The sequence below is a fragment of the Egretta garzetta genome, unplaced genomic scaffold (genome assembly GCF_000687185.1).
Source record: "Egretta garzetta isolate BGI_Z169 unplaced genomic scaffold, ASM68718v1 scaffold49, whole genome shotgun sequence".
Taxonomy (NCBI): Eukaryota; Metazoa; Chordata; class Aves; order Pelecaniformes; family Ardeidae; genus Egretta; species Egretta garzetta.
Window position 1 is genome coordinate 1,466,830 of NW_009260775.1, and position 13,961 is coordinate 1,480,790.

Genomic DNA, 13,961 nt, shown 5'->3' on the forward strand with positions numbered 1-13,961 from the left:
ATAAAACAGTTACCATGAAATTTCCATAAATAAAGGACATAAATACGTCAAATGCCACAGAATATATGAAGAAACATTCTCCTTCCTGTAATTGCATTTCACATTGTTTCTAGAAGAGAAGTGCAGTCACTTGGAGTGGAAATTTGTAAATGTCCCCAGATCTTTGAATGGGGATGTAAGGTGAGGACCTTAAACTGGAGCTTTTGATTCCAATGCATGAGTAATCCCACTCTTGTTATCAGATATAATACCCAACTGGATACCAATGGGTTATTCAACGGTAATCAACATTTGACATTGTACAAAGTGATCTTTAGTCCTACTTCACCCGTTGTTACATGAAATTTATCTTTTAAGTGGAAGCTTCTGAATCTTTATTTTATATACTCTCCATAAATGTACTTGGTCTTTTAGATTAAGTGTAGTACCAAAATTAATGTATGTGAAAGGATATTAGTCTCCAACTAAGTAATTTTTTATTCTCTTCATAGGTTTCCCCTGACCTACAGAATGAAGTGCTTATTAGCCTATTAGAGACTGACCCAGATGTCGTGGACTATTTGTTGAGGAGGAAAGCTTCCCAGTCATCGTGAGTAATCTGTTTTTTCATCATCCCTGTTTCTGCTGGGAATTTCTATCTCCCACTGGAAGTGTTCAAAAGGTACTAGTTTTCCACAGCTCTTCTGCACTGTCTACAGTGGAGTAGAAATACCCTCCCCATTACAGAGACTCTGCCAAAGAAATTATGACTCTTGTACAGTGTTTTCTAAAGACAAATCTCGTTTCCCGATTCAGAGGAAAGATTGCGTTCTGCTGTAGAGAACAGAATGACATGTACATAAAAATATTCAGTGCACTATTATCTGACAGGATATATTCTAGTGATCTGCTGGTTCATGTCTTGGGTTTGTTGTAGTCTTCAGTAACAGGAGGCGTGTATTACTCTATCCTTGAAACACACCCTAGAGTGCCTTAACACAATCACAGCTAGCTGTTTGACCAGTTTGTTGTTCTTTTCCTATTGTATACACATAGGACATTGTAAATAATCAACTGCCGCAACAGCAGGTTTATGGAGACTCCTTGGATATTATTTAATTGTATGCTTTGTGAAAGATCTGAAGAGAAAAAAAATCACACTGGTCACTATTGCAGTTATGATACGTAATATATTCCAACTTTGTGTATGGTGTATATATGCCTACACCCGTGTGCCTTAATGCTATGAGTTTGTACATTCAGATTAAGAGGATTCCTGGCTTTCTCATGGGACACATGGTCATCGCCTTTATTCTAGTGAATCCCCATATGCCAGACTCCAAAATCAGAGAATTTGACAAGCTTGCTTTAAGTAATTTTTAAGAGGTTTCCTAGACTCTAAACTCTCTGGGACAGGTTGGACTTTGTCTTCCTGTGTGTGTGTGGAAAGTGCCTAGTGCATTCAGAATATAATTAAGATTGAACTTGTACAGTCAGTTAGCTAAGATTTTTTTCTCTCCCTCTGAACATTCTATAGTTGGAGGTAATGTAATAGTGTGCCTGGCTTTGAAGGAAGTGGTATAAAAGAAAAAGTATAATTAACACATGGAGGAAAAAGCTTTCTTCAATTATAAAAATTAAAAACAAAAATACAAGTAGACTATATCTTATGTTGTAAAGGATTTTATTAGTTTGTTGACTTAACCACATGAACACATAGTATGCAGTAGCAAATTATCACAGATCATCTGATTTGTGGTAATTGTCTCTGTATGTTTTATTAGTGTACCACAGACATGATATAATTTCAGTTAGTTTATGTCTGATAGACAAACAATCATGTATATTTAGATCACAATAAATGCAGGATATTTAGAGGTACATTAGCTGTCTTTTACACCTGTTTCACATTTGCTGTGAGCCAAGACCACAATTAGGAGAGACACTGCAAATCACATGACATATGGTAAAGTCTGTAGAGACTTCTTTCTTCAAGTCCTCAGTTTGGAATGATCATGTTATTTCTAACTCAAGCCAATAAAAACCTTCATGCTGGATTTCACTGACTATATAATATAAAGACATAAAATTGTACCTCACACGTGGCTACACATATCAATTGAGCATAAAGTTGTCACAAATTGTTGTGGATGTGGCAGATTATTGTTAGATCCTGTTTCCTTTAAGTTAATTGACCTTTCCTTGAGCTTCTTTACTTTTCAGCCAGCATGCACACCTACAGGAGGAAATGGATCTTTTGTGAAAAGCTACTCACAACTGACAAAAGGGGTTTTGTAAGAAAAGGTCTAAACCAAATAGGAACATATAGCTACACCAGTAGCAATTTATTGTATTTTCAGTAATGGGCAGATGAAGTATCACTGAGATAGGCAAACCTTACTATCTGTCATTTTTCTTCTACTCTGCTATCATGTAAGTGATTTATTCTTAATGTTAATGAGATATGTTTTCACTGTGATTGCAACTTCTTGGTTAAGATATTCCAGGCAATTAGAAGGCACGTTGCTTAGTGTTATTCCTAGAAGTGTGATGCTCTTAAGAGATTAATCTATTTCAGAACACAATCTCAATTTTGAGGCTACTTATTTGTTGGTTATTTTTCCTGTAAGAAATGTGAGGCAGCAGACAACAAGGAGTTGTTTGTCTTGATTTGATAAAAACGAGCCTCCCAAATACAGCCTTACTAGTCTCGGAAATTTCCTGGTCATGCACTCATGATCCAAATTGGGATCCATGCAACAGAGAGCTTCACATACTCGAGACAATCTTCATCAGAAACACTGGTTGGCTGCATAACGTAGAGTGTGAGTCAACTTCAAGACTTTAATATCCTATTAATTGCTCTGAAGGTGCTGCTTCTGCAATTTCCCTCACATATCTGGTTTTGATGTCATTACAAATGCTTTCTTGGCTCTGATCTAACACAGAAAACACAATCTCTTTTCCTCCGTAGTGGAGGACAAATTGGATGTTCCTCATCTTTCAGTTCTCTTAAGAGCTGAGCATCGTGAATGGTGTGTCAGGGAGCTTATGGAAGTCGTTCATGGTAAAGCACTAATTGCCATTGGCAGCAATTATGAAGTCTGCTTTTGTGGATGACTTTCCCAAGTTTTTTGTATGTTGGCTTGATGACAATGGAATTTGGGGGTTCCGGCTGTAAGATGAAGCATCTTTGAACTAACACAAAAATAAAATCTGTTTCTTATGGTTATTTATTGTTTATCATGGTTGGTTGTCCTTTTAGAGTAAATGAGTTTCAAAGTTACAGAATTTTGAAATGTTTTTGGATGGTGATGATGGGTTTTAGTCCATCCTACCCTGTGGCACAAAGATGAAGCCATACAATAGGACATAGAGTTTTCAAAGCAGTTTTCAAAGCTGCAGAGACTCCCTGAATCATTGAGTCCTCTACCCTGTTACAGTAGCAACCACATCATAATTCTGTAGCAATCTGTTTCGTCGGTGGCACCTGTGCTGCTCAGATATGTATGGAAATTACTACTGTGTGCTGCCAAGCCATCACACTCTCTCTGATTTGCCTCTTGTAAGACCTAATTGCGTTCCCACTCAAAGCTTTAAGGTATAACAGAAAAGGATTTCTGCCACAAACAGAAAGTGATTTCCTGTTTTGATGACCTTGATGCCAGTAGAAAAGTAGAAATATCCCTAGTAGAAGTTGTCGTTGTTGTTGTTTTCCAGTTTCACCTATGCAAGTAGACTCCGATAGATAACATCAGTTCAGAAGGATGCCAGTTCAAAAGGGAAGCCCAAGACTCCTTTATAGCATAGCTGATCTTTGTTTTGAAAACTAGATATAGTGGTTTTGAACACATGTGGCATAGGGTCCTTCTGCAGCTTTCAAATCTTTCCGCTTGTATGCAACCACTTTTTAAACCTTTTCCTTAACATAGTTCATAACCACTAGAAAATACTTTACTTGCCTTCCCATTTCTCACGTTAGAAAATACATAATCTTCCATTATTCTTTGTGAAGACCATAATCTGCCCTTATTCATAGACTGCATAGGCGCGTGGGTATCTTGTACAATATTTACCTTTGCCTCCCAATTTAGTTTTTCCCCGGTGTGTGGGTAGAGAATCTCACAGCTATCCAGGGGAACGTGAATTGGGAATTTTAGTAAACATCCGTTTGCTACTGAACTCAAACTATAAAGCAAACAGATTCAAAAGCTTCGTTTTAAGGAATATGTGAGGAGTCATTCTTTATTTGGAAAGACGCGAGCCAAAGTCTTTTGCGAGTTGTGTTTTTTTCTGTTTGTGCAGAGCATTGTAAAGCTGCAAATGTATGAGTTCAATTTCCAACTTTAACGTATTCAATCTATTTTGATGGTTTCTTGTAGTAGTATTGGCAAAGCCCACTGGCATTTTCTTTGGTTTTTAAAACTATTGTTTCTAAATAAATTTGAAAGTGATGTTATAGATACATAATTGTACAGGCTTACTAGCAGAAATGGTAAATGAGTTTAGAAACTTGAACATTTGGATCTTTCTAAAGACTTGACAGTTTCCATTTAAGTACATTTTTATCAGGAGCTCTGTCTTGAGAAGAGATAGACTATAACAGATCATTCAAGGTAAGACATGAAATCAGCGTTGCACGAAGCTCAAGTTTATGTTCCCACATTCTTTCATTTCCCTTTTCCTTTCCCCTATTCCTTGTGTTACCTTGCCATGGCTAAGTGGTGGTATACCTCTCTCTTTGCCCTGTGCAACCTAGTTAGGTTTTGATCCTGCAAAGATTTACATGCGATAAGCCTCATGGGTGTCACCGTTAGTGCTAAGTATGTCTGTATACTAGCAGGGCAAGTTGTAGGTGATGTTCAGTCTAGAAAACTGGAGAGACACATTTGGTTGTAGGAAGTCTACAGATGCCAACATTTCTCCCTTTTTCTTTCGGGTCTTTCTGGTTCTTCTAAAATTCTAGAGACATTGCTTGAATCTCATCTTAACTCACTGTACAAGCTTTTTTAGAACTTAGGAGGGCAGAAAGAGAGGCATAAGGGACAAAAAAAGAAAAACAAATTATTCTAGACTCATACATACTTAAAAGACAATAACTCTTCAGTGTGTGGCTGTTTATAGATTAATTTACCTTGGACTCATCTTCAGATGAGAAGTTGAGATGGGTAGTTACATAATTGAGGCATGATTTACTTTTTTTTCTTAATGACTCCCTAACATTACCATACCAACCACAGTGGGAAGCCTGGGACAGTGCTACTTTGCCAAATGGCAGCTCTGGTTTCGTGAGTTGGCCCCAGTTAAGGTTCAGGATTGGTTCAGTGATGGATTTCTTGCTGGGAGTTACTGAGGAGTAAACTTAGTTAATTCATTCGCAACACTTTATGCTTGCTTTTATACTGGGAAAAAAAATGGAGTATCAAATAGCATAATAATCAAAATGCTGAGTATATATATTTTAAGTTTTGGGACATGCAATATGTAAATCAGCCAGGAAAAAAAAACAGCAGCTTGAAAGTGGCATTTTGTTGTTATACCTGTATTAATATTTAGCGTGCTGCGGCCAGCCTTTCTTAGCACTGTATGTTTTCTTTATTTTCTTCAGTTTTATTTCATTTGTCTGGGAAGAGGTTTATTGTTCCATGGCAAGCAATGTGCTTTGGCTGCTCACCTAGTTCAAGCTCTCTTTGGATTTGACTGAGAAGGGCTGACTTATTTTCAGGACACATTTGTAAGAATCGACCCCTGTCATATCACGTGCCATTAGAGCAGACATTAACGTGAGGTCACTGAGAGAAGTGTTGGACTTAAGAGAAGCAAAAGATGAACATCTAAGAAACAAAGATCAAGGTGCAGAGAAATGAAAAAAGAGTAATAGAAATATAAATTAGGGAGGACCGATAGGAAAAAAGTTATGTTTATTTGCGGAGTATTTCTACATATTCTTTGGGAGTTCCAGTGTCTCACAGACTGCCTCCTATCTGCATAGTAAACTGTAACAGTTCAAGAAATCTCTGTCAATGTTCCTGACGCGCTTTAAAAATGAGAGTTGTCTATCTGAACCTTGGCTGTAACTTGGTGGGGGGTTTGTTTGCCTTTTTTTGGTCAAAATTAAATGCAGGCCATACTGTTGGTGATGTAAAGTTGAAAGGGTAAAAGAAGTTGTAGAAGTTATCAGCAGAGGCAGTTGTTTGCTGCCCTCATTGGAATTACGGTATATACATCTGCTTGTCCCCTGTAGACTGTTTACCTCCTGATGTCTCTAGAAAAGGATCCTTCCCACAGAGTAGAGGCGAGCTGTGGTTTTGATTTCTCTGTGTAGTGCTTGAGGATGGAAGAAGTGATGCTAAAGCATCAAACTAATCTTCCCTATCATGCCCTCAGATTTACTGTTGCAACAAGCTAAATTGTCAAGGTAACATAAGGAATTGATTCACTATTTAATTTCCTGTGGCAAACTGTACAGTTGTGTGGTTTTTGTTGTTTTCTTTCTTGACAGCAACATCTTTTGATTTTTAGTGGCCTCTGCTGGCCACTTCATGGCAAAAGTTTTACTCATGGAAAATTCACCTCTGTACTGCTTCAGAAGTGTTTTCATTTCAGCAGCTGTGGTCATACTCCTGTATTTGATTTTATTTGTGTGATGCCAAACTGCACCTGTGGCTACGAACATAAAGCATTTTTTCATTAACAGTAGTTTGTTTATTGAAATTTCTCAGGAGCCCTGAGATGCTGCGGTCAGAAGGTTCCTACTCCACAGGAGGAAGACATTCTTCCACAGACTCCAACAAAGCTTCAAGTGGAGATGTCTCCCCTTACGACAACAACTCCCCGGTACTGTCTGAGCGCTCGCTGATGGCAATGCAAGAAGAAGTTGCCCGGAGCCCAGATAAGCTGTACAAGGTACCTGAACAGTACACGCTGGTTGGACATTTGCAGCCTAAGACAAAGGAGAATTCTTCTGCATCGCAGGCTGGGAAAGGTAGAGTACCTCCTGCTCGTGTTCCCCCTCCTCAGCAACCAGTGGGGGTTTCTGAAATAATTGAAAAGTGTCTGCTCTGTTTTATCATCTGCTAGGACTTGAGGAGCAATAGTGTAAATAACCTTACACGAAATGACTGACCGACATCCTTTCCTTGTGTTGAGCCCAAAGGGTCTGTGCTCAGTCCTTCTCATTAGCTCAGCCATCTGTCAGGGCTGCTCTTGGTATGGACTTTCTCAAAACGTGGAGCTATTATTTAGGAAAATAGAACTATGTATGTCCTGCTTTTCAGCCTATCTGTGGCAGCACAGCAAAGATTCTGATTTCTGGCCCTGCTCCATAGGACTGTAATACTTGCAAGATTATAGTCCAGACTTTGGAAAAATTTGAGACTTTAAGATGTCAAGCTACAAATTTTCTCCAATTGAAAAGAATGACCTCAACTCCTTCTCACTGGAGAACACAGCTGAGCTGCAGTTTTACATCTGCTACCAATTATACACCTAGTGATACTAGTGCAGGGATCCATAATTTCCATAGCTATCTAGGGAGTGCACACCTGAATGAGTTCTTCTGTAAAGAACTGTGGTTTAAACTGATAGCTCACCAGCACTTCACGATGCTTTTCATTTGAAAATATAAAAAAAAAATTACATTCATGAGATGCATATTTAGTGAGCCAAACTTTTAAGGGCTTTCAGTGCTTAGGGATGCAGATAACTGTTTGGTGGTATTTTTACAACCATTCTACTTCGGAGTTACTGGTTAGGCACTTAATTCCATTTGGAATTAATAGGATTTCGACTATTATCTCAATTATATGCTTTATAAATGCCAATGGGCATTTACCTTCTGTATTCAGCTTCTAAATCTCTGAATAGGTTTCAAAATTTGGTGAGATTTCTAGTAAGATATAAACAGGAAATTACACAAAGTTTTATCATATCAACCATCTTTTGGACTTCAATATGCATCACAATGGTACTGGACCATGACGAATTAGGAAATTCCCTTACTGCCAGATGGAATCAGAAAAAGGCACAAAACAGTTCTAATCCAGCACCACGCCTGATGTGCGCATTTCATTAAATCTCTATTCTGTGACAGCACTTGCTTATGATGCTGCGGGTTGATAGAGCATGGCTTACAGTGACCCCTGGGGCTGGGGCTGCCTGAGGGAGATATCTTCTGTTGACCAAATCACCCTGCTCTCATGCAAATTCTCCTGCTGACTTCAGTAAGGCTTAAGGGAAATTCCACTCTCCCAGCATGCTCAGGTGTCCTGCCCATACAGAGCTCACTGAATTCATTCCAGGATCTGAGCCTGAAACAGCAAGGAACCATGAACAGCACATTCGAGATCTGTTTCTGTTAGGTGCATGGTAAGCCAGATGCTAGTATATGTTAATGCCTCTGATACCTTCCATAAAGTTTCGTGTCCTCTTAACTTACCATTCCATTTGAATGCTTTTAAATAATGGCTTATTCATTAAGGAGTGATTCATCATCTTCTTCCTGCTCTTACTGCTCTTTAGATGTTTCCGAAGATCATTTTGATATCTGGGGCACCTGGCATTCAACGCTGAGAAGTGGCTGCAAAGATCCAGCAATGACAGGTCAGTTACTACAGAAGTTTTAAGCCCAGACCTAGGAAAGCATAACAGTTTCCTGGGTTTGAGAAATCGCAGTGAAGCCAATAGGAGAACTTGCGTTGTCCAGAGTTGGACGTTTAAAAGGTTGCTGTTCAATAAAGTAGAGAGAAGCGCAGTGGTTACACAAATGCAGCGACATTTCAAACTGTCACAAGATCATTTAAAAAGACATTTTAAAATTACTTCAAAAAATAGTTTTATATCCTTCTAAAAGTCATTGGAAGGTGGACGCCTGGTGGGGATTTGAGAGCGGCCTCTGCAGTGGCACTAGCACAGGCAGGGAGGGTGGCAACTCTGGATGCTGACCCTGCTGCTGGCCAGCGTGGTCCTGGCGAGCCCCTGGCCAGGCCTGCCTTTGTTTTTCTCCCATCTGCACCCACCTCACAGAGGGACTCTGAGACTAAAATACACCCCTGCTTTTCAAGCATTTGAAAGACGTTAAGTGCTGCAAGGCTTTATGTCAGAGCAAAGTATTAGAGTCACCAAGTAATATATTAGATGTGGTTCTGATAAGTGTAGGGCTGCTGCTCTGTGTCCCCAGGTTCAGCCAGTGGTGAGGCTGTTCCATCTTCGGTCACATAGCCTGATGATAAAAGTCCCCACCCCTGTTCTACAGAGTGATGCAGGGGAAAAGCAGTATCATGTTAAATGCCACGTAAACCATCATGCAGACTGATGTTGCCTTTCTGACTGGCCCCCAGGTTCTTACGGGAACATCTACGAAAGCAGCTTGCTGCGACCCGGACAGTGCTCTCTTTCCCAGGGGAACCTCGCCATGTATTCTCCTCGGTGGCAGGGCAGCTCCTCCGAATTGGACGACGGCCGGCAGGTCATGCGAAGGAGCCAGACGACTGCTGCCATTCCTGAGTGTCAGCTCCATCCCGTGGTGTCTCGGGTGTGCGGCAACCCACAAATGGAAGTCAGCAGTAGGAGTTCAGACCTGTCACACTCAAAGTCGGAGCGGCACTTGACTTTAAGCAGCGTGGAGGACCTCAGTGAGCATGACTCGAACGCAGGTTGCTCGCAAAGCACAGCCAAGCCCTCCTACAGAAAAGAGAGGCCACCACCCCCCTACCCAGGCCCAGCAAAACCCAGCTCTGCATTCTCACAGCGATCGAGCGTTTCTTCCACGTTCCACTCTTTGTGGAGACTTCAACGCCAAGATAGAAGTTCAGGGACCAGGGCGGCTGGAGGAGGGCCAGCCAAAGCCCCCGACCAGGCCACCTCCAGGCAGGAGCGGCCAGCCCCGCACACCCCAGCGGGTCACATCTATTCCACGGCACCTCACAGTCAGAACAGTAAAAGTGTTTCAGAGGCGGACTGGCATGATTGGCAGAGGGAAAGGTGGCAAATTTGGGAGCTTTTATCAGCTGATAACCCCGATGCCCTCCCGGAAACCCTGGTATGATCGGACCCTGCAGAGCTGCCACTCATACCTATGCCTCCCCGCCATAGGAAAACAGCCGTGACATTGGAAAACGGGGAGCGCTTGTTTGTTTTATACTGACTGAATTGCATATACTTTTTTTTAAACTTTGTTCACTTTAATTTCTTAACAGCACTGTCAAGCAGTCCATTTACAAGCACAGTATGTTCCTGTTTTTCAGCAAGCTTTTGGGGAAAAAACAAGATGAAAATTTTAGTCTAATAAACCCTGTATGCCGTACGCTGTGTATAAGATAAAACTGTTGCTTTGATGTTGCTAAAAATGTATTTATATATCTGCAGTTTTGATGATTGTATATTCTGTAATGGGTATTGTATGATAATCGTATATTATGTTTTCATATACAGATGTCAATCAGTCATGACTGCTTTTTTAAAATCACTGCACTTACATTACCGTGATATGCATTGGAATTCTATAGAAAGTGCACAAGCTGGTTTCTGTGCTTATATAAAAAAAAAAAAAGACCTGTTAAAGGGGGAAGTTGTCCTTCTTTTCACTGCCTATTGAAAAACACTAAAAAAGAGTGGAACATGAAAAGCCATATATTTTATAAGGGTAGTAGTGAGCTTAGAGGGGAAAATACCAAATATATTTTTCTTATAAATATATTTGCAAACGAAATTAAAATTTGATACAAGATTGTAAAAATATTTTTTTAGATTCTGGTAGGAAACAGCTCAGAGAATCAACTAAGAGCAAGGCCATGCCTGAACCAACTAAGGATGTAGTGCAAAGGTCTGCCCTCCCATTCTAGAGGAAAACCGATGTTATGTATACAGGAAATAATATATATATTTATAAATGTATGATTTTATGTATTGTTCTAAAGCAATGAACTGGAATCCAAATTTTAAAAACCAAACTAAATAAATGGAGGTGTGTAACAACTGAGGAATAATATGGCTTTTCCTTTGAAATAACAAAGCTGCAGCATGAAGGAAGTTAGAGCAAGGAAACAAAAAATGCCGACAGACATGGGAAAGGGAGTCACACAGAGTTTCAGCAATTACCATGACGTTTGGAGAAGTTCACAGCCGCATTTCTATAAATAGTGTGCCAAAGTCTGGGTCAATAGTACTTCTTCAATAACTGTATGTTGCATTGTTAAATGTTGTTGTTTTATACACGCTCTGGTGGTTTTCAGTTGCAAAATTGTTTATGGCCAGCAGGTGGCAATGTACTTCAGTATTCTAGAGAAAGTTCTTTTTATCACTTGATAAGGGAAAGTGTATCATATCAAAAGAATTTTATAAAACATACTAGTCTTAATTTTAATGAAGTTGAAGACTTATTCAGTGCTGTTGTCTTTAAGTAAGTTCTATCTTGTGCCATAATGATGGAATAAAAAGCTAAGCAAAATAATGAGCATATTTTTTGCTCCTTTTTTTGAAGTGAGGTTTACATAAAAATTGGTGTGCTTTTATTACATTCTTGAGTGTCTCTGTCAAAAGCATCTGAAAGGCTTAGGAACTTAAGGAACACTTTCAAATACGACTTAGATATACAAGATCCAAGGTTTTGCTTGAAGTTTAGGCTTAACATCCATCATATGAAGAGTCTGCCCATCATATCTCCATTTCCCAAGCAAAGGTATACGATAAAAGCACTAACCCAAGTAGCAAGGGGCAGGATTTGGCCTTTGACAGTGGTAGCACTATCAGGCCGGCCGGCCCTTTTTATGAATACCGCATTCAGAAGAAATCTCAGCTCTCTTCTTCTGGTGGTCGCAAGGCTTTTCCAAATACCATCTTGGTATGAGACTTGATAGGAAAAGGTTCCTGCATGTAGCTTGTTGCAGCGTCTCTGTGTCAATTTATTACCAAAAAAAAAAAAAAAAGCAACCCACCCCAAATTAAAAGGGAAGTGGAGTATAAGGAAGGACAAAAACGAGCTCTCACAAGCGATCTCCACTATTTCATTTTGCCTCAGTATTATCCTGGGCTTGTTACAGGTTTGCTACAGGGAATTAAAGCTCCCTCGTTGTCCTCAAACCCAGGCATAGTGTGAATGCTGCTGCAGAAGATACTCTATTCGCTACTGTCCATCTCTTAGTTAGAAATCCCTTTCTAAATACAGAAGCACCTGCACGTTTTTAACATTTTTAGTGAAAGATGTCTAACTATTACTCAGCCTCATTAAGAGCTTGCTTCTCGCCAGTCCCTCTCGCTGTATGTATGTGTATACATGTGCATATCGCCATCCATATGGAGTTCATGCGAAAATGGAGAACAAAACCCAAGACCATTGCTGCAGGACAACCTTGTCTGCGTGCATTTCAACATGCAGTTGCTTGGAAGAAAACCGATATAGAATAAATTCCAATGACTTAAAGTAACACGTGCCAAGATTGCATCATGTCTCTCTTTTACTTTCATCTGAACAGGACAGAGCAAAACTCTCACGAGCAGGTTAAGGATGTAGTAATTTTTAGTTGTACCTCTTCACAGGCTGAAATCCGTAACGTTATTCCTTTGGATGTCTTTTTTATATTTCACAAGCAATGTAGTGGTGAAAGGTTGTTTCTAGTTTTATGTTAGCCAGTAGATCTGTGGGAGCTATTCCATTTTAGATCTCTGCAATGTTTTTCTTCCTATGACACATGCTCTTGTACAGCCATAATCTTCCTCTTACGGGGAAAGCCCGTAGTGAGGGATATCAAAGCCTGTCCTCTGGCTGTTTCCCCTGGGAGCAGTGTTCCTGTTGCAGCAAAGGGGCCTCTGCTTCAGCAAAGAGCGTGGCAGAGAAGGTCTCCTCCTGAGGTCTCGAGGCCTCAGGGCAAACACCTACAGTTCGCTTCCCTCCCATCGCTGCCTATCGCTGCCTAGGCTGGTTCATACCTAGGACTGAAAAAAAGCCTCTTCCCCCTGGTGGCCTTGCATTCCCTCCTCTCGGGGGGGTGCAAGGGCGTGCTGCCCTTGTGGGTGAGCCCAGGAGAGGTGAGATGGGGGTGCCCCAAGGATGAGGTGCCTGCAGGTTGCCCACGGGGCAGGGGTTGCTCTTCTCTCTTCTGTTGCAGAAATAAAAAAAGTGGGAGGAATGGGTGCAGCTCTAGATACAAGCCAAACGTGGTGGGGAACCTCTGAGCTGAGGGAAAAAAGGAAAAGCTCAGACTTTAAAATACTACTTTAAGAATTACTGTTGCTGCTGTCTTTTGAAACAAGATGTGGGTACACAGTTGACTCGCCCATTCCAAGACCATGCTCCGCTGCTGAGGGGTAAGTTGCACCTTCTCCCTCTTGCCCAGCCTGCTATCCCATCCCTTACACCAGCTTCTGGAGCAGTGGGAGGAATCCCAAGGCTTGTTGCTGTGGCTGAAACTTGCCCTCTACAAGGAACACATAAAATTCAGGTAGCGCAGTGGCTTTCACAAGTGGTGGGCCCAGGGGAGGAGAAGGGACAGGGTCAGGGATGGGGGAGAGGGACCGGCCACCCCTTCTGGCAGTAGCCTCCAGTTAGCCCTGTGTAAGCTACTCCTGCAACTGCGGGGCTTGCTGCTTCAAGGGGCAGGCAGGAGCACGGCCAAGCACTTGAGAGGGGCTCTGCATTACAAATCGAAGCTCATCCAGCTGCTGGCTTGGGTGCTTGAGATCTCTCAAGTGCTCTGCTGCCTACATGGGGAGCCTGGGCCGCTGCCACAGCACAGCTGAGTGCCACTCAGAACGTCTCTGCTGTTGAACCGATGTGGTTCAATGGGCTGGAATTTGTGGTTCTATGGTCTGTGAAGGGGGGGTGTCCTGTTTTATTGCTGGCTTTGTTGTTTCACAGGCATCGGTCGAGGTCAAAAACCTCAATTACAGCCTGTCTGGAGCACCATCTTGTTCTGTGGCGCTGGTCTGGCAGAGGGTCAGGGATGACTTTCTCCTCCGGGAAACACACGGGATGGCTGAGCCTCACC

General features: G+C 41.3%; 1 protein-coding gene across 1 annotated transcript in view; it reads left to right on the top strand.

Annotated features, from left to right (window-relative positions):
* ARHGAP6 (Rho GTPase activating protein 6) overlaps nt 1–10,633 on the top strand; it is a 124,836-nt gene extending 114,203 nt beyond the window's left edge. Inside the window, exons 10-13 of the mRNA XM_035901727.1 lie at nt 492–589; nt 6,702–6,964; nt 8,500–8,580; nt 9,318–10,633. Of these exons, the coding sequence (XP_035757620.1) occupies nt 492–589; nt 6,702–6,964; nt 8,500–8,580; nt 9,318–10,024 (1,149 nt within the window). The 3' untranslated portion in view covers nt 10,025–10,633. The remainder of the gene's footprint in view (nt 1–491; nt 590–6,701; nt 6,965–8,499; nt 8,581–9,317) is intronic.
* Nucleotides 10,634–13,961: the final 3,328 nt, after the last annotated feature.